General features: G+C 44.2%; 1 protein-coding gene across 9 annotated transcripts in view; it reads right to left on the reverse strand.

Annotated features, from left to right (window-relative positions):
• Positions 1-20,807, reverse strand: part of ADAMTSL3 (ADAMTS like 3) — a 372,820-nt gene that overhangs the window by 182,631 nt on the left and 169,382 nt on the right. For all 9 annotated transcript variants that reach the window (XR_010404803.1, XR_010404802.1, XR_010404804.1 and 6 more), the window contains exon 7: positions 13,090-13,216. Coding sequence is in view for 6 of the 9 variants with exons in the window: in XM_064569802.1 (XP_064425872.1) it covers positions 13,090-13,216 (127 nt within the window). In the remaining 3 variants the exon portion in view is untranslated. The remainder of the gene's footprint in view (positions 1-13,089; positions 13,217-20,807) is intronic.

The following is a 20,807-nucleotide window of genomic DNA, read 5'->3' on the forward strand; positions in this document are numbered from 1 at the left end:
GCGACCAAGACAAACAACCAACCAACTCAGACTCTAAAATACAGAGAACACACTGGTGGTCATCAGAGGGGAGGTGGGTGGGGGTGGGGGTGAAAGAGGTGAAGGGGATGGAGAGTACACTTATTGTGATGAGCACTGAGAAATGTATAGAATTGTTGAATCACTATATCGTACACCTGTAGCTAATGTAACACTGTATGTTAATTACACTTAGATAAAAAAAAATTATACTTGTATTTAAGATGGAAGAAATCTGGGATCTCTTCTAACCCTGATGGGAAAGGAAGAGAGGGAGAGATGGAGAAGAGGGGATGATGGGTGGAGTGGGATCTCTGAGGAAGCAGAGGGGCTGGAGTCCAGGACACAGATGGGGAGATTAACTAGCCTTGGAAAGGAAGACACACACCCGTGCCTCTGCAACAGGAGGGAGCAAGGAATGGCTGCGAGCAGCTTCAGGGCGAGATCTCTTCTGGTGGTGTCTGTTTTACTGAGATTTTTTTCACAGTCTTCTTTGGAGTCTAGCATAGAATCAGTTTTTATAAATGGTCCACAGCTGCTTAAAAAGACAGTATATTCCCTCAAAATACAATGTTCAGTAATACCTGTTAATGTAACAATAATTATACTGTGCAGACCCTACATGTAATTTTTACTGACTTAAATGTATCAAAGTTTCTCACAGCAGTTTTACTTCTTGCCATTTCTTCTTATACTTTTTTCTTTATATATTTTGATGTAATGGTATTTGCATGCAAATTTTTAAGGCTGATTTTTTCATCATTGATGGATATAAAATACTCATCTTTGTTTTTGGTGTTTTTTTCTTTTTGCCTGAAATTCTACTAGCTCTGATATAAATACTGTTATCATGCTTTGTCTGTCTTGTCTATTACAATGGGCCACTTTTAAATCCCAAATAGCCTCCTGGTCAATTCCCCTTCAGTCTGGAGCTACCCAGAGCTAGAGACCCTGATGGAGGGAGGAACCAGTTGTCAATATCATGAAAGCAGTGTGCTACTTGGGCTTCAGGACAGGCTAAGTATAGACCACTTAGTCTCCTACCGCAAGTTTGCAAAAGAGGCCACCAATCAGATCTGACTCTGAGGCTGCTTTAAGATATACTTTCTAATGGTGTAGACTCCAATGGCTGAGAACATAGCAACTGGAGGAAAGGCTCCTTCTCTGTCCCATCCTACAATGTTGATGGCAACAGGTCCCTGTCCTTGAAAACAGATTTGGTGGTGGTGGTGGTGGGTATTGGTTCCAGCTGAACACTTTCAGTGTTTGAACTATTCCAAAACTTTCTAGTTGAAATTTGGGGTAAGAGATCTTTGATACTGCTACTCACTGGGCCATTTTCCAGGGACTTCTTCTTGTCACGTTAAATGTCATCTGCATTACTGTTACTCTAGAAAATACCTGAAAAGGCAATATGGATGGGTGATTAAGATCATAGATGCTGGAGCCAGACAAGCCAGCAATGCCCCTTACAATTGCTGTGTGACCTTGGGCAAGTTTCTTACCTTCTCTGAGCCTCAGTTACATCTATAAAATGAAGATAATAGGTATACTTGTTTCGAGGGGGTCTTGAGAGGGTTCAAATGAGGTAATATATGCACAGGGCTTAGACGGGAACTTAACCACCAGTAGGGCTGGGTTAGTGTAAGTTATTCAAACCTCACTGAGCACCTGCTATGCCCCCAAGAATGATGCCAGGTAACTTCAGGTAAATTACACCTCCTTTATTCTAATAAAAAACCCTTTCCTACAAGTAAGAAAACTGGATTTTTTTTTTCACGTTTAAATGACTTTCCCAAGATCACAGAGTTCTAAGGCAGTAGAGTTGAGGCTAGAACCAAAAGCTACACTCTTAACCTTAACTTCTACTGTGAGACCGGACCATAATTGTGTAAACCCAAACTCACTCATCAGAAGAACATTCATTACAGACTTCCATTTTAGGGGTTTCACTTGTTTGATTTTGCAGTCATGGGGCTGACATAAGGATCCATTAAGTTTGCTTCCACGGACTTCCCTCCCACACATAAATGCTCAAATCCAGCTGTTCCATCATATTTTTTCTATGTCTCATTTCCTGCTGCAGATCAGTTTTGCTAAGTAGCAAGATGTACAGGAAGTAAACTGTCCACACAATATTAACTAATCAATAAACATCAGTTTCAGCCCAGAAGGACTGTAATTTATATCAGATTATTTATTTTCACTATAATGTCCAACTAGAACTACACCAACATAAATATATCCATTCCATGGTATTACAAGAAAAGAGAAGCTTTACTCTCCCTTTGACAGGCTCACTCCCACTCTCCCATTACTGGTTTTTGTTTTTCAATTTTTAAAATTTGGTCGGTTGGGTTTTTTTGCTGAATACAACTTTCCGTCAAGCATTTTCCACATTACTTTCTTGACCCTGCATTTATTTTTCCTTTCTGTTCTTTAGGTGAAAACACACACACACACACACACACACACACACTCCCTGCCCCCCACTCTCCATTCCCAAGGAACAAAGGAGTGTTTTTAAAAAGGAAGGAAGGTATCTCAATAAATACTAATGTGAACAATAATAACAACCTTATGGAAACATTGGAAAGAACACTGATTTTCCTTTAAAATGAGACAGTGGCTGTGAAAGCATTTTGTAAGCTGAGAAACAACAGTGTTTGTGAATGCGCTCATGTGCCCATCACTGCTCCGTGTCATTTACACTAGAAGGAGGTGGTCTGTGGGACACTGTGCAGAGTGGGGGCTGACGACTTTTCAAAGTTGGGTACTCAGTTTTGATCAAGTTCAGCTGTCGCTCTGTACATGGAGGAGGGGATTGTGGGAGGTGAAGGAAGGGAAAGTCAGTGTATGGAGACACCCGTCCCATAGCTGGAGGACTGTCCACGCTGCCTTTTGTAGCCAGAGATGGGACAAATGACACACGCCAATGAGCAAAGATAGGGAAAGTCAAACTCAGAAACTGACAACCACTTCTTAAAAGTAGAGAAAGGACATGCCAGGGATTTGATTTGGTGAGAGCAACCAGCTGCAAGCTGAAAACTGATTTCCATCACCTGCCCTGCTATGACATCTCACGGTCCTGCCCTGAGCTAATTCCACACTATATCATGGAAATCAATTATTGCTGAATCCGCATCTGAGCATCCCTGGCCATCGGCTCTTGGGTCTATTCAGAAGCATCTGTTCCCAACCTGGAGCTCTGTTTCTTTACTGGCCTAAAATGCCTTTACCTCGAAAGAGCATGGTAATAGGCAGGGTGCCTAAGAATGTACACTTCCATGCTCATTTCCAGGACTGGCTTTGAACAGCATGCAATAGGGGGGCTTTGTTACACACAAGCAGCAAGTGAGAACTTTCTGTCCAGATGTTCCCCAGCATTGTAGTGTAACTTGCTTCTCTGCCCTTTATACTGCATCTCCGAAATCAAGAGCCCGGTGAGGATTAAATGTCCTTTGGCCTTCTGACTCTATAGTGGGAAGTAGGGGTTCAGAATATGTCACCCCACATACGCCACTTTGGCATATTGATTATTTTGAATTAAAAGTACTTGAGAAATAGCAGGTGCAACAAGGACTCTCTGTCCCTCCTTTGTCCACTTGAAAGCAGAAGATAAATCCCCATACCAGGGAGCGTAGAAGGCATCTTTATCACCAGACACAAGGAATTTAGAGCCGAGAAGGCTTCATGAACAAACCTTGTTACTACTTCACCATTTACCACCCACAGCCCAAACCCCTTGTCTTGTCAATTCTTCACAAATTTATCATTCCTTTGTTTAAAAGGTATAAAAGCTTCCTGGTTTGGCCACTTCTTTAAGTCTCATCTCTGGGGGGCTCCCATACATACGTACATCATTCAATTTATTTTCTCCTGTTAATCTTTTTCTTACTGGGGGCTGTCAGCCAAGAACCTAGAAAGGTAGAGGGAAAATGATCTTTCCTCCACTACAGGGCCATCAGAGGCTGAGAAGCAGAGGTATTCACCAAAGGCACATATCAGAGTCACCTGGAAAATCTGGTGACAGATTTACCCCCCAAAATTCTAGGGTAGGGCTTGAGGACTAGAACAGGGAACAAGCCCTCCAGGTGGTCCTGATGTGCATGCTAGATTTGGGACCACGGGGCCAGGCTCTGAGAGGGGGAACCATGGGTAGGTGGGTTGAGGTAGCCTTTGCACCACTTCTGGTTCCATTTTTTGCTTCCTTTGTTCTGACCCCATCTCTCTAGGCCTCTATGGACACTTCACCTCTTGCTCATCTTGGAAGACAGCTCAGGAGGGTGGTGCAGCACACGAACTCTGAAGTCAGATCAGCTCGAGCACTTACTTGCTGTAAGGCTTTGAACGATGCATTTCATTTCAGGGAGCCCCTTTGTCACTGTCCTGTTTGTCAAAGGGGAGGCTGTAATAGGACCTACTCTGTAGGGTTATGGTGAAGAGTAAATCACATCATACATAAAAGCACTCAGCGCAGTGCCTGGTACATATGCACAGAACCTAGGGATGCCACTGTTATTACCATCCTGATAATTATTATTGTTAAGAATCCCTGAGCTCTCATCTGGTTAGTAGATGTCAGGTCTCCTGGGTGACTCCAGGTGGGACAGGGCTTGGCTGCCAATAGACTGCTTCTGCTTTTAATTCACATGGGCATCTGGTCTAAGTGGGCATCTGGTCTAAGTGGGTTCTTCAGTCCTGTTCCAATCAAGCCAATACACCTTTACAGAGAACATACCAGGTGTCAGGTACTGGGCCAGGTGTGAAAGGCCCTTGATGAGCTCACATGCTCATGAGGGGGTCAGCACACAAACAAAACCCCTCCCATGCAGGCAGTGATGGTAGCATGTAGAAGGTACCCAAGCAGTGGTTCATGGGAGATAAGAGGAGACTTCACACCAACTCACTTTTCTTGCATATAAAAAATTTCCCAGGCCCTTTAAGTATAAAGGTAAGCCACCTCTGTTGACCATTTTCATTAAAGCATTAGAAAAGGTCTTCATATAAGATCCTGGTCTTATTTCTCTGACCTCCATTCAATCCCAAGATCTGTGTTTTTAAAAACAAGAAATAAATTACAGATATACTTAATAAGCTTTCAGAGCTAGAAGAGGTTTTGGATATCATCCATGCTAACACTTTTAGTATACAGATGAAAAAGCCAAGGCCCCTGTGATCCTGCCTAAGATCACAGATAGTTAGTGGCCAAGCTGAGGTTATTACCCCAGTCTCTGGCTTCCAGTGCAATTCTGTTGCACAACATGATTTAGTCCCAGTGAAACCATAATAGGAAGCAGAATCATCTCTAGCAAAGGCCTGTATTCATTCGTTCAGCATCTACTGAGCTCCTGTGACATGCTCTATAAAGGCCAAGCAGGAATTAAACAGAAAAGAGAAGAGTCAACTCTAGATTAGTAGATTGGGTGAAGAAAGCCTCCCTGAGGAGGTGACTCTTGAGCTCAACGTGGAGAAAGACACAACCGTGTTTAAGAGTTGAGGGCAGTGTATGCCAGGTCTAGGGATTGGTCAGTGCAAAAGCGCATGGTGGGGGGGAAGGAGAAGGGCACTTGGCACTCTAGAATCTTCCAGATAATAAGACTGGAGCCTAGTGCATGAGGGGCAAAATGGTACACATGACATAACTAGAGCCAGCCATGCAAGACTTTGAAGGTCATGGAAAGGGTATGGATTTTAGCATAAGTATAAAGGCAATTCATGAAGAGGTTTTAAGCTGGGGAGTTAATGGTCAGTCTGGCTACTCTGTGAAAAACAGACTCCACAGCACTCCTTCTTAATGGAGTCAGCACGTCATTTTGCTCAAGTGTGAGCGAGCTAGGAAGAGAAGGAACACAAGGGCCCTAGATATTCAGCATCAGGATCTTTCCTCTATGTTGTGCTCTCTCTCATTGAATTAAACAGGGGGAAATATCTCATTAAAATTAACAAGGTGTTGGACTTGAATATTCCTTGGTCACACAGACTTCTGGTACAGGAATATAATTGGTCAGAGATCTGCCCTCGAAGGATGAATGGGGAGGCAGAGAGAGATGATGTGAGCAGACAGCCTATGTACCACATTACAGCTGATGCAGTCTTCCCTGTTACGGAATGAGTTCAGGGTACGGGCTATTTTTGGAAGTGACAGTCAAAGGGAAAATGGCCTGTGTATGAAGAGAAAATGTCATAATAATAACCCTCCAGGCCCAGGATTCTATTTCTGTCAGGAGTACTGAGCGAGGGATGTTTGGTAAGAGGGTGTGGTCATCTTAAAATGTCAAAGTCCAGTGAAATGCTGGGGTTCCGGGTCAGCCTTGGGCATCCCTGTATGAACAGGCTTAGTTGCTACCAGGTAAAAACACAAAAAGAGCCCAGAGCAGACCAGCTGAGCTTGTTTATTTGCCTTATGCATGTGCACCCTTATGTGGATAAGACCAAAGTAGTGGGGGCACCTGGCTGGCTCAGTTGGTTAAGTGTCCAACTCTTGATCTCAGCTCAGGTCTTGATCTCAGGGTCGTAAGTTCAAGCCACACATTGGGCTCCACACTGGGTGTGGCATCTACTTAAAAATATGTATATAATGGACAAACCTGGAAACACAATAGAGTCCCTAAGTGCCAAATCAAGACTCCACATAGATGTGCTTGCTTCTTTGTTGCTGTGTTTAGAGTTTTCTCTCTTTAAAAATCGAGTGGCCCCTACTTCCCTGTTCCAACACCCAAAGCTATTTATGCCATTGTTGGTTCAGTCTCTCCCCCTCTCCTGCAGAACAGGAAATTTGTGTGTTCTATCTGGATTAATTTCAGATTTTTCTCATAGCAAATGTTTGGCTCCCGGCACTAGGACCTTGAACCTGCCTGGCTGCCTGGTGGAAATGATATCCCAGGAGCAACCCTGAGCACTTTGTCCAGAGCAAGGCTGTGCCAATGGCGTCCCACGGCCGTGGCCTGCCTCAGCGTGAGCCCCAAGGAAGGCAGGAATGATTGCTTGCCAAGGTGAGGATGTAGGAGCTTCGTGGACTCTGCAGGCCCGGTGATGCGCACTCGGGGAGAGAGACATGGCTTGGTTTCCCACATTTCTTTCACACAAAGCATGATTATAGGGAAGTGCTTCCATATGGCCCACGGAAAATCCCAGCCAAGAACGGCTGTGGCGGGCCAGTTTCGGAGCAGTAACAGACATGAAGGGGCTGTACTGAAAATCCAGGACGAGAAGCAGCGTGTTTTCACGCAGGCAGGGATCTGCTAACGTTTGCCGGAGCCCAAGCACATATGTACGGTGCCTGGTGATGGGCCAGCAGCCCCGCTCTCACCAAGCCACCTCACCTGCCGGACACTGCCGTTGCCCTTTCTTTGTGGAAATTAATCAAAAAGATTAGATTTTTAGGGGTTTGTGACCTGGAATGTCCTGAACTGGCACAGGGGTCTGAGACGCCCTCAAAAAAATCAGAATGGCAAATTTGGGCCTTATGGGTACTATGCATTTCCAAGAAAATGGAGGGAAAATGCAAAACTTTCAATAGATTCTCAAAAGGATCTATAATCCCAAAAGTGAAAATCAATGCATGTGTGAGAGAGAGACACACAGAGAGAATCTGATCTACCTTACCAGGAGCACAAAACTGTGAAATACAACCAGACCCCTTCCAGCCAACACACCACCCCATCCGTCCCTTCCCATTTCGGGGCCTCCTCAACACACTTCCCCAGAAAGATTGGTTTCTTGACCCAATTTCACTCGGCTTCTCCCCTGGTTCAATTAGAAGTATCTCCATTTCTAATCTCTGTTGGACCCTGACAAGATGACGTTTATTTCTGATGAGACTTCCAGGCTTTTTAAAGCCAACGCTAACTCTAGGCGCATCCCCAACACCCAAGCTGGTGATTACGTTCCCCTTTCTGGTCTTCTCGTCCAAAAGCCAACTTGAATTAACTCTTCACAGTCCAGCCTGGCTCTTCACGGTCTTCCCTGGAGCTGCATCTTCCCTCCACCGTTAGTTTCTCCCCTAATTTACTCTTCCTTGACACCTCTGACAAGGTTTTCCTCCACACCCATCAGCAGCTCTCTTAAAAACAAGACCCAGATTGACAGACTGTTGACTTAGACTTCTGTTTACAAATATCCACATTGACACTGAATGTATGTAAAAGGTGCGACATCCTTCAGTACCCAAAGGAGCCATATGTCTTATTAATCCTGACAACACCTCTACAAAGGCAGTACTATTGCTGATTCCAGCGTCAATGAGAAAACCAAAATACACACAGAAGTTAAAAAAAAAAAAAAAAGAACTTGCTCTGCTTACACAGTCGTAAGCAACAAACCCCAGATTTCAACCCTGGCCCCAGAGCCCAATTTCTTAGCCACTTTCCTATATTGCCTTTCATAATTGGTTATGAGAGATGTTCCTTAACATCTCTGGTCCTTAATCTCCTCATCTCTCAAAAGGGCTTGACAAGAGCAAAACTACAATGGAAGGGGGTTGGTGGAATTAAGTGATACTCTGTGCCTGAAGAGAACTCTGGGACTGGTAAAGCACTGTATCAATGTTAGTAATACCAGAGAGGGTGGAATGCTGTATACTTGCTTCCCCAGCTCCTTAGAAGCCAGCACGTGCATGCCACAGTTCTGGGTGAAGAGGCGGAACTCCCCGGGGAGGACTTCCCTTCCTGAATAAAGGGTAGAGCATTCAAGGAATGTCTTCTGCACCACTATCTTTATCGTCTGGGTGTGGATGGGTGCAAATGTTTAACAGTGACTTTGGGACTGCAGAGAGGAAAGCCATCTTCTAAGGATGATCAAGGAGAGAGAGAGGGGAGCCTGGGTCCTTAAAGACATAGCAGAACAGCTTCCCCAACCTTGACTGCCTCCTACAGACTGTCCTGCATTTGTAAGTTGAACTTCCCATGATTTGTAGTGGAATGCATCCCTCACTGGTGCACCACTGCTTAAGGCCAGCTCCTTCATGAACGAATCTCTACGAATTCCTGGTTTCCAATCTCAGGTAGCCCTCGCAGCGATTCCTCTACCTTTTTCCTGTCTGATGAATTCCTTCCCCTCCTTTCTTTGATGGGGACACTTTGATGAGAGCTCTCACACTTACGCAGCTGACTCCTACCTCTTAATGGATAGTACAAAAAAAAAAAGTCAATATGCTGGAAAACTGCTCATTTCTCACGTGTTCTCCACGGTGCCTGTATAGTCATCCAGCTGCTGACATGGTGTGGGTATGTAGCCTCCTTCTGTCCGGGCAAATCTTTCCCTCTACCTAGTCTCACCTTCTGCTCCCTCCTCAACCCACTGCAATCAGGCTTTGGCTTCAGCCTGAAATTCATGAAGACCACTCCTGTTAAGGTCACAGATGGGTCTTCAAATTGCCAAAGAGTACATTCTGGACTCTTATTCCAATCCGTATCACAGCAGCAGTTCGCATGGTTGACCATTACCCCCTTTTTGGAATTACTCATTCCTCTGGCTTCCATGACCCTGCTTTTGCTAAGTTCTGCGTTTACCTACTCTTTTCATTTCATCTCATTCAGATTCCCTTAAATTTCTCCACTGGCTAAATGCCTTGACTTTGGATGCTCCCCACGATGCAATTCTTGGCCTCCTGATATATTCTACACACTCTCTTTGGGTGGACCTACCTAACTTAGTTTACCACCAATAAGGGGATTTTGCCACCAGCCAAAAATGGACTGCCATATTTCAGATCCAACCTTCAACCAGAAACAAAATATAATCAAGATCTGTTTGAAGGTATCAGAAAGGTACCCAGATATTTAATACTTACGGGGGCAAATTTCCCAAGAGAAGGAAAAATCCAAGGAGTTGAGCCCTGATCTTTGGTACGGGACCCCTCTTCGTGAACCCGCCACCCAAGGGAACAGCAAACATATCCACTCTGCCGCTCAAGTTGGAGTGCTCGCATCATCCTCTTTCTTGGCTCTTGTGGTCTTCATCCCAAGCATTATCAAACTCTGCAGTTCTACCCACTAGAGATCTCTCTGGTCTGTTCCTTCCTCTACCTCTCCCACCATGCCCCCTAGACTAGGGCCTCACGATTTCGAACACCTTTGAGTATCTTTTTAAAAAGCTTCCCCTTTGGACTCCTTGCCTCCAGGCTCATCTCACAGGGAGTCCAGCTTCCACCTGCCGCCAGAATTATTTTATTAAAACACAGATCGAACCACATCAATCCTCTGCCTGGACTTGCATGAGTGACTCCACTTAACATGATGCATGCAGCACAGCAATGAGGGCCTCCGTGGTCACCTCCAGAATGCCGTCTGTCTCATCCTCCACCCTGTCCAGGGTGGAAGAGGATTCAGGCCTGAATGACATATTAATAGTTTCTCAAGGATACCAGGACTTTCCTTTCGTGTCACACCATGAACTTCGTGTTTCCTCCACCTGGAAAACCCTCCCCACCCTCTACCCCTCCCATGGTGCTCTCCCCATTTGGACAGAATAAGTAAAATCCCTATTTCATAAGTTACGTCAAGATAAATTCAAATGGGGGCACCTGGGTGGCTCAGTCATTAAGCGTCTGCCTTCGGCTCAGTTCATGATCCCACGTCCTGGGATCGAGCCCCGCATCGGGTTCCCTGCTCCGCGGGAAGCCTGCTTCTCCCTCTCCCACTCCCCCTGTTTGTGTTCCGTCTCTTGCTGTGTCTCTTTCTGTCAAATAAATAAATAAAATCTTTTAAAAAAGAAGATGGTCTCAAATGAACAGATTTTAAAGGAGGAAAACAAAATCATAAAAGTGCTGGCAGAAAACACACAGGAATAATTTTTTCCCTTTCAGGCAGGGGGCCGCCAATTACAACCTGAGGGTCAAATTCAGCCTACTGCCTATTTTTGTAAATAAAGTCTGGGTTGTTTTTTTTTTTTTAATTTCTGTATGCCTTATAATTTTCCCCTCCATTACTACATTCTTTTGAGTTTATCTCACTTTTTATAAGCCTTTTGATTCCATTCTCATTTCTTTTTCTGTATATTTTGGATATATATTTATATACTTCTTTTAGATGTTTAGATATTGCTTATTTAAATACCATACAGATCACAGTTAATCTCTTGAATTTATAACAAGTCTAGTTTTTTTGTCAGAATTAAAATACATATATATATATATTTACTTTTAAAAAAATGGAAAAAGGAAAGCTTCAAAACCAGAGTGTGCTGTTTTGTTATGAATGTCTCATGTGCATTCTAAGTACTGAAAAGCAAGCCTTCTTCCCAAAGGACAATGTCACTCGGTAAGATGGACTGTAATTACAAAAAAAGGCTTTGAAACATAAAGGTGCTCACAGCAACTAGTGGAGAGAGGAAGTCTTGGCGAGGACACAGAGCAGTGAGCAGGTGCTTGGGGAGGAAGGCTCCAGGAGGTGAAGGATGTGGCCCCAGGTCTGCGGTCGATGTCTAGCTGACCACCTGGGCACCAAAGGGGGTTAGAACACCTAGGCAGGATTTGAGAAGAGGGCATCCCTGCAGCCTCCAGAAAAGCCACAGTTGTGGCTCCCGAGTGGGTGGGTGAGCCCCTCCAGACTCCAGCCAGGTCCCCTCGGGAGGATTTGCTTGCTGACACGTAGTAAGAAGCCTCGGCTAACAGCACCCACGACAGGGGAGGTCCAGTATGACCAGCCACGCTTGCATGAGGTATTTTTGGAAGGGTCCTTGCTACCACTTTGAGGTTTGAGGTCCCTCAGATGCACACCACCCATGCAGCCCTGCTTCACAGCATCCCAGGCGTGGCCTTCGCCCTCCACGCTCTCACTTGCTTCTGCGTCAGCTTGCTCAGGCAGAACCTCTTCTCCCCTGGGATGCTCACTAAGGAAGTGATGACATAACAGACTCGCCCGTGGGTCACCAGCCGCACCTCCTTCAGTCAGTAACAGGTGACAGACGCCTCTCGACCTCTGGCCTCTTCCCATCACGGCTGCTCGCTGCCACGGTCGCCTTTGGGCCTTGGGGTACCTCTTGTCACCACTCCCCAGTTTCCGTGGCTGACGTCCTAGCTTGAACGGATACAGCTGTACATAAAGTTTTATTAGAACACAGCGATGCCCATTGTTCTCAAGTCACCTGTAGGTGCCTTGGTGCTGCAAGAGCAGGGCTGAATCGTTGAGACTGGAAATATATGTCCTGTAAAGCCCTAAAATACTTACTCTCTCGCCCTTTACCCAAAATGTTTACTGACCCCCAAATCAAAGGATTAAAAAAGGCAGATACTACTAAAAGAGAAAAATGAAAATTTCTGAGCATATGAAACTTAGAAACCAACAACCCTAAAAACACAAACAATATTGAAAGTCAAGTACCAAACGGAGATCCATGTTTAAAAGAGGTATCACCAAAAAATTGAAAAGTAAAAGTAAAATAAAATAGGTAAAACAGACAAAAGGTTAACACTCAGGATATAACAGAAGCTTGCAACGGTGGGGAAAAGAACAACGTCCACACAGAGAAACGAGTAAGTGACTTCAGTAGATGACCGAAAGATGAGAAGGTAGAGGCGGGCAAGAATTACATGACAAGATGTTCCACCTTGGGCGCCTGGGTGGCTCAGTTGGTTAAGCGACTGCCTTCGGCTCAGGTCATGATCCTGGAGTCCTAGGATCGAGTCCCGCATCGGGCTCCCTGCTCAGTGGGGAGTCTGCTTCTCCCTTTGACCCTCCTCCCTCTCATGCTCTCTGTCTCTCATTCTCTCTCTCTCAAATAAATTAAAAAAAAAAAAAAAAGAAAAAAAGATGTTCCACCTTGTTAGCAAGCAAGGGAGGCAAATAAAAAGTTATGACTTCATGCTTTACCTTAAACAATGGCAAATATTTTTTAAAAACTCGTCATACTCTGCATCGGTCAGGATTCAAAGAAACAGGTCCTCTTGGAAAAAACAACGGAACCAAAAATGTGACAGACACGCTTTGGAAGAAATCTGACTTTTGGAAAACCGGCCCAGGGCGCTTCGCCACAAGAAAAGCTGAGCGTCGGGAAGCCGGTACTCCGGGCCCAGCGGGTCTGGAGCACGGCCTGCTGGGGGGGTCACATCGCAGTGGGGTTCAAACCTACTTTTCTCCGGAGAAACGTGCGACTTCGATTGTCCACGCACGAGCCTGCAGGTGGAACTATCACCAGCGCAGACGCCGCAGTTGTCCTCCCGGGCGCTGCTCCCCAGGTGCCGGTCACAGCCCACGACCTGCGGACAGAAGCGGGCGTCAGGAGCCGGGAAGGGCCCAGGCTGCAGGCTGCAGGGCCCTCGGGCAGCCCCCCACCCGCATCCCCCCGAGCGTGTGAGCCTTCTCCGATTCACCACGTGCCTCTCTTTCGTGGGGACGGAGTTTCACTCTATGAGTGACAGAAAGCCTCACGGTGCATGGCTGAGAGGACTCTCATCACGGCCCCAGGCTCCTTAAAACACAGGAACTGAAGCTGTCCCTCCCTTTACATTTTTATTTCTGTTTTCATCTGTAGTCGTATATTTTTGTGTATATGAGATGAACAGAGCATTACGGATACTCTTTGCTCTGCCCCCTCGCTCCCCACGCCTCCTCTCTCCTCAGGCCCCTCTGCTGGAGTCAAGGAATATCCTGGGCCACAGTTTTACCTTCAGCATTTTTCCCTCTGTTTGTATCTCAATCTCCACATACCTGTATCTCAAAATCTCTATAGCTCCGTATCTCATATTCTGTATCTTTATATGTCCTTCTGTCTATCATTATTTATGCATATACCTATGTGTGTCTTCCTCTGTCATGAGATCTACATATGTACCTTTATAAACCATTTCTTTTTTTAATTTTTTAAATTTAAATACAACTTAGTTAACATTTAGTTTATTATTAGTTTCAGGGGTAGAATATAGTGATTCATCAGTTGCATATGACATCCAGTGCTCATCACATCACGTGCCCTCCTTAATGCCCATCACCCATTACCCCATCCCCCCACCTCCTCCCCTCCAGCAACCCTCAGTTTGTTTCCTAGAGTTAAGAGTCTTGGGGTGCCTGAGCGGCTCAGTCGTTAAGCGCCTGCCTTCAGCTCAGGTAGCTGAAGGTCATGATCCCAGGGTCCTGGGATCGAGCCCCACATCGGGCTCCCTGCTCAGCGGGAAGCCTGCTTCCCCCTCTCCCAATCCCCCTGCTTGTGTTCCTTCTCTCACTGTTTCTCTCTCTGTCATAAATAAATAAAATCTTTAAAAAAAAAAAAGTCTCTTATGGTTTGCCTCCCTCTCTGTTTTCATCTTATTTTTCTTTGTCTTCCCCTATGTTCATCTGTTTTGTTTCTTAAATTCCACATATGAGTGAAATCATATGGTATTTGTCTTTCTCTGACTTATTTCACTTCACATAATACACTCTAGTTCATCCACGTTGTTGCAAATGGCAAGATTTCATTCTTTTTGATGGCTGAGTAATATTCCTGTGTGTGTGTATGTGTGTGTGTGTTGCCTCTTCTTCATCCATTCATCTGTCAATGGACATCTGGGCTCTTTGTAAACCATTTCTTAAATGCGGAGAGGAATGAATGGGAGAGATGTCTCATAGCACACGCCACACTGCTTTCAGTCCTTTGTGAGTTATTATTTTTGTGAATTACCTGTGTGTGCATACGTGTGTGCGTCTTTACCAGATTGTGAGCTTCCGTCTATGAGGACAAGGGCTAGGCACATTTCTTTTTACTGTACAAATACGTCTTCTATATAATGCGTGCCCACTCATATTAACTGGTGAGAGAGTTTATCTCTACCTCCCTGTATCACTCAACTTTATTTGCATTTCTATACCTGGTGTTTAAGTGCGGGCACTCTGGAGGAAAGCAGCCTCTCTGCTTGGCCCCTCCAACACTTTCAAGATGGCGGATGGCCAACAGTTCAAACTCTCAGAGATCCATCTTCCTCAAGACTAACACACCGATAATAATACATACTTCACATAGGGTCTAATAAGGATAAAATGAGAAAATGTATGTAAAAACTCTTAGTACAGGGATTAGAACATTATAAAGGGCTCAATAAAAAAGGCCCCTTCTATCATCTCTGTTTTTCATTTTGTTTTGACTCCTGGGCACAGCCCCTACGTCTCAGCACGGGTTGCTGCGGAATCACTGCATCCAAGGTGTTGAAGACAGAATAAAGCTGGAGGCAGTAGAAACCACACCTACAGACTATTCTTTCCAAAGTTTTGGTGCTGAAGGGAAGGAGAAAGGTCAAATAAAAGTTTCAGGGAGAGGCAGGGAAAGTTCCAAAGAAGTTCAAGGAAAAGCCCGTGATTAAAGATATTTTTAAATTCACAAAGGGCTGTCATGAAGAAAGGGTTTACATTTGTTCCTTGTATTTCCAAATGGTGAAAGCGACAGGTTTAAGCACAAGTTTAGTTCAATATCAGAAAGTTGGAAAAGTCAGAGTTATCCAACAACAAGTATTCAACCATGAGCTAGGTAGGAGACTTCTTGGTGGGAAAACCGGAGAGGGATTAAATTCTCTGAGGAGTAGCTAAATCCAAAGACTTTTGAGATCCTTTCATCCTGATTATATAATTTTATAAAGGTGATAATGAACTACTACTAATAATAGTTGATTTTTACTGAATGCCCACCATGTGTCTGGCATTATGCCAAGCACATCACACATTTCATTGAATCTTCACAGCAACCTGAGGACACAGGTGATATCTTCTGGATCTATTTTACAAATAAGGCACTTGAATGTCAGTGAGGTTAAACGACTCTCCAGCATCACACAGCTAGTAAATGTGTCAGTAATGGCGGGGAAACCCAGGTCAGCTGACACCAGAATCTTAACATCATGCTATACCTTCCTCACCTTTAATAGCAGCAGACGGACTGCAAAGAACTGAGTCACACAGGCAATTATATTAATATTTACAAGTGCATGTGGAACAAATTAAGAGTGATTGATTTTGGAAACACACTTGCATGGTTGGGATTCAATCAATGAGTAACTTGTGTTCATGCAACTTTCTCCAAGGGGAGTAATTCTACCATTAAGTTATAGAAACCCTGTTCCCAAGCCAAGCTCTGTCCTCACAATTCATGTCCCTGAACGCTCTGCATTTCATGAGAATGAGAATCACCCTCTTTCTGGTCATCCAGAAAGGGTGTGGGCTTAGGAGCCAGGATGGGCTTGTTTTGAAGAGCATTTAGGGCCTTGTAAGACATTAGGCAAGCAAACACCTCCCTCGGTACTTAATTTGTTTCAGAATTTTGTTTCAAGTGACAGTTCGTCCAAATCTTACAGCCAAAAAAAAGCAGTGAAAACATCACAGAAAAACAGTATCTGAGAAGAAGCTCTGGTTGCCTTGTGATTCATAGGGTCTAAGTCAGAACTGCCCTTGAAACTGAGGGACCACTGAATTTGGGCTCTCGGATCTCATCGTAATTCATAATAAGCAACTTTTGAAAAGCTGCCTGAGGTGTTTTCAACCTCTGTGACATCTCCCGTAGTCAAGATCTCTAACTGTAATGATTTAAAAAACCACTAATCAATAGAACATATCAATAAATTTATTAACAACTATTAAGTAACCAATTTTTATATAGGCAGGTGCTACAGGGTATAATTTAACAAGACAAGGCTCATATCCTACAGTGCAGTTAATGAGACAAGTCACACAAGATATCAGACTTAAACAAATATTTAAAATATATGAGCAGTGCTTTTGGGAATAAATACTCCTACATAAATCATCACTTCAGCTAAGGACCATTTTACCACTTCTGTATACGAATTCCTAATTGGCTAAAAGAACATAGTATCTAAATAAGTGGAATCGGGATGCCTGGGTGGCTCAGTCAGTTAAGCATCTGCCTTTGGCTCAGGTCATGACCCCGGGGTCCTGGGATCGAGCCCCACATCAGGTGTCTGCTCTCCCTCTCCCTCTGACCCTCCCCTGGCTCATGCACTCTCGCGCTCTCTCTCTCTCAAATAAATAAATAAAATCTTTAAAGAAATAAATAAGTGTCATCACTCCATGTTAAGCCACATATCTTTCTAAGTAAGTCTAATTTAATCCTTCTAGAACCAATTTTTTGAGTCAACTTGTGTTGAAGATTCTTGAAAACTGGATTCTACCATAGAAAAAACTCTAGGTTTCTGCCTTGAAAATCAGAGTATATGGAGTTCTGGTGGTCATTAGAGATGTTCTAAAATACGGAGCTTCTTCTTTCAGCCTGTGGAATGACTCTACGTCCCCATCCCCTTCTAATTAAGTGTGGTCTTGACTGTCTTGGGCCAGTGAAATAGGAGTCTAATTGCTGGTGTAAGAAGCTTCCGGTAAGAAGCTTTAAGGATCAGTGCACGAGTCACACACTCCCCTTCTTACTACTGTTATGTAAAATGTGTTCAAATAAAACCTCCCTCAGTCTGATCTCTTGATATTCAAAGAGCAGAGACCCCTGCCGAAAAGACAAACGGTGGGCAAGTCGCATTAGCAAGAAGTAATCCTTAATTGTTTTAAGCCACTGAGCTTTGGCAGTTGTCAGTTACTGCAGGAAAGCCTGGCCAGTGTCAGAAAGAGCACAGTTTAACCCATGAACAAGGCAAGGTCATTAACAGCAAGGTGTTATTTTCAATGGGACATTTCACGTCAAAATCCAGACTTCCAGCTTCTGTTGACAAACAGAAACTCTGATATGTTTATGCGTAGATGCCCCCCTCACAACGAGCAGATACATATCCTCCAGGTCCCAACAGCCCTCGTGCTCAGCATGACTATGCCCGAGCACTTTCTGTCTCTGAGAGTCTGTCTGGGCATGACCGTGCTGTGTGTGCAGGACCCACCTAGCATCCTGGCTGTCCTTTACCAGAACCGCATCTCATTTCCTGTTCCAAACTTCAACCACACTTCGGGCGACACAGAAAGTACAAGTATCATCAGTATAGTGCAGTGGATAAGAAAACAGATTCTGGGGTTAGGTTGCCTGGTCCAAATTCCAGCTATCCCCCTTTCTAGCTGTGCAATGCAGGAAAATTCCTTAGCCTCTTCCAAACTCATTTCCAAGTGGGGATGATGACGGTACCTACCTCACACATATGAGCAGCTAACACAGCCAAGTGCTTTAGACAATGCCTGACACTTACTAAACACTCAGTGGATGTTCGTTGCTGTTAGTTTTACTGTAACTACCAAGTGGCTTCTTCATCTAACCCGCTGTCAGGGAATTCAGTAAACATGAATGATAAATCAGACTTTGCTCTGAGGACATGCTTCCAACCAGGCCCTGTTTCTCATAAAAATCAGACCTGCAAAGCAGAAGCAAATTTCATTCAGTGAGTGTCATCATCTTATTCTGCCTGCCGTGCTCAGGTTCCCAAAAAGTTGTCCCCAGGAGCACGCTGACTGCTCATTTAAGTGAGCAGACCATAAACACACTTGCAAAAATGTTGTGTGGTCTGTGCCAAGTGAACATCAGGGCTCAGTTCGCTCATCTGGAGGCAAGCAGCGAGAATCCCACAGTTTATTCTCTCCCATCCTAGTGACCACTGATGGCCACAGCCACATTGTACAAGACGGGGAATGTGCGTGAACATTATCCTGTTGAAGGAAAGATCTGAATTCTCCTGGGTGTCCTGGTCATTTCTGAAGAAACAGCATACAATTCTTTTCACCCAAATAGCCTTGCCGAAAGAGCACTCAGCTTTTGGCAGCCAGGGTATCACCTGTTACCGCCCAAAAAATGGGCTTACCCATCAGCATCATGAAAACATGATAGGAAGCACACTTTTAAAGTGAACGAATTCAGTACATTTTCCCTGCAAGCCACATCAAGCCTTGGAAACTACTGGAACCAACTCGGCATCTGAGATCATGAATATGAAGAGGGGGCTGTGGTCACAAGCACAAGGAGGAACCAGGAAAAGGGAGCCAGCGCTGACTGTAGGCCTCCAGTGTGACAGTGACTGGGCTGGACTCATGGAATGTCGTGTGCGAAAGAACAAGTTTAAAATAGGACCTACCAGGGGAATAATACCTCCTTTTTTTACCTACTGGAAACACCAAGGCTGAGAGATGGTAGGAATGAATACCACAGGAAATGAGTACATCCATGTACACAAATGAGTGTCCACTCCAACCATGTCACTGAGACAGCTCAAGCTGAGATCGCCAGTGGGATTTGTTTGGGCCAAATGAAGTAAGTCTATTTCCCTTCTTATCTCTCCTGTTCCTCCGAAGTATCAGACACTGCTGACTTTTCTTCTTAAACACTCACCCACACTTAACTTGGTTTTCTCTTACTTTGCTATTCTACAGAAGTTCTGCCCCATCTGCACCCCTTCCAAAACTTGCTCCTAAAATGGTGGGGCCAGGACTCTGTCATTGGAAATCTGCTCTTCTTATTCAGTCTCCAAGGCCATCTATTAGCTTTAACCATGTGACGACCCCCAGATCTATGTTTCTCATCTAGAATTCTCTCCTAAGCTCTAAATGTGTGTATCAACTTCGATATTCACAGGTACATCAAGCTCACCATCTTTTCCCCATATACTTGGTCCTCACCCAGTATTTTCTGTTTTGAGGAATCACCTCATTATCTACTTAGTCATCATGTCAGAAATCCAGGCTTCATTCTGAACTTCTTTCTCACTCCCCACATCCAATAACAATCCAGTCCTAAAAGATCTCCTTCATTAACCTCTATAATTTGTCATCCCTTCTCCATCCAGCCTACCCTGTATACTCTAAGCTCTTGTTAACCCACCCTTGACCTTCTACTGTTTGGCCAGACCCTGTCCTCTCCAAATAATCTGCCATGTTGCCACTTGAGTGATCTTTCTAAAGACAATCCCAACTGACCTATTCCTTGTAAGATTCTTCAATGACTCCTATTGTAACTTTCAGAATGTTAATGATTGGTTTCCACCTATGCCTGTAACCTCAACTTCTAGCATTATCCCACAGCTATTTTTCACCTCAATTCTACAGAATGAGTCATAGATCCTTAAATATATCTACTGTTACATCTCTTCACCAGTGCTATTCACTCTGCTTGTGATTCCATTTCTCATCCTGGTTTATGTAACTACTACTCAACTTTTCAAAACCTCAATGTCAAAACATCACCTTGTCCAGAGTATTCTTCTTCAGCCCAAACTAAATTAGTTTTAACAATAATTCTTTTTAATTATGCAAGCAACACATACTCCTTGTCAAAAACTTGGAAAACAAAAAAGCATGATTCCACTGACAAGTGATTCGCTTTTATTATCATTTAGAGGAAGAGCCCAAAAGTGAACTGGTATAAAGAGAAACGACTAGCAACAAATGAAATGGAAGAATGAAGTACTAAGCCTTGACCTTTGGGAAGACTAGTCAATAGCAAGTATCAAATAAGATGGTTCAAGAGCAGGAGAGAAAGGAAGAGAGATTGGCTAGGCCACGAAGGGAGATTGGCTAGTCTAGTCTTGGAGTAAAAAGGTGAAAGTGAAAGGGGAAAAATAGTAAAATATGAGTGATATGATGGAGGTAGCAGGATACAGAGCATATGTGAGCAAGTACATTGATGACAGTATGAATTCAGGAAGGTAACATTGAGAATTCTGGTGCCATAAATAGAAATGAATAGGAATAGCAGTTGGAATAACTCATGGATCTGGGAAGAACAATACTAATTTATTTGAGGCAGAGGAAGGAGCATGCTGAATTGGAAAAATTTGTGGAATCTCCCAGAATGGACATCAAACTGAGCAATAAATGCAGGACTGGAGGCTGAGAGAGAAATAAAAGAGGGACCAAAATATGTGAATAACCTCTGCATTTGCAAGCGGATAA

Source organism: Mirounga angustirostris, unplaced genomic scaffold (assembly GCF_029215605.1).
Source record: "Mirounga angustirostris isolate CCGP_5_RB_7025 unplaced genomic scaffold, mMirAng1.0.hap1 SCAF_9, whole genome shotgun sequence".
Classification (NCBI taxonomy): domain Eukaryota; kingdom Metazoa; phylum Chordata; class Mammalia; order Carnivora; family Phocidae; genus Mirounga; species Mirounga angustirostris.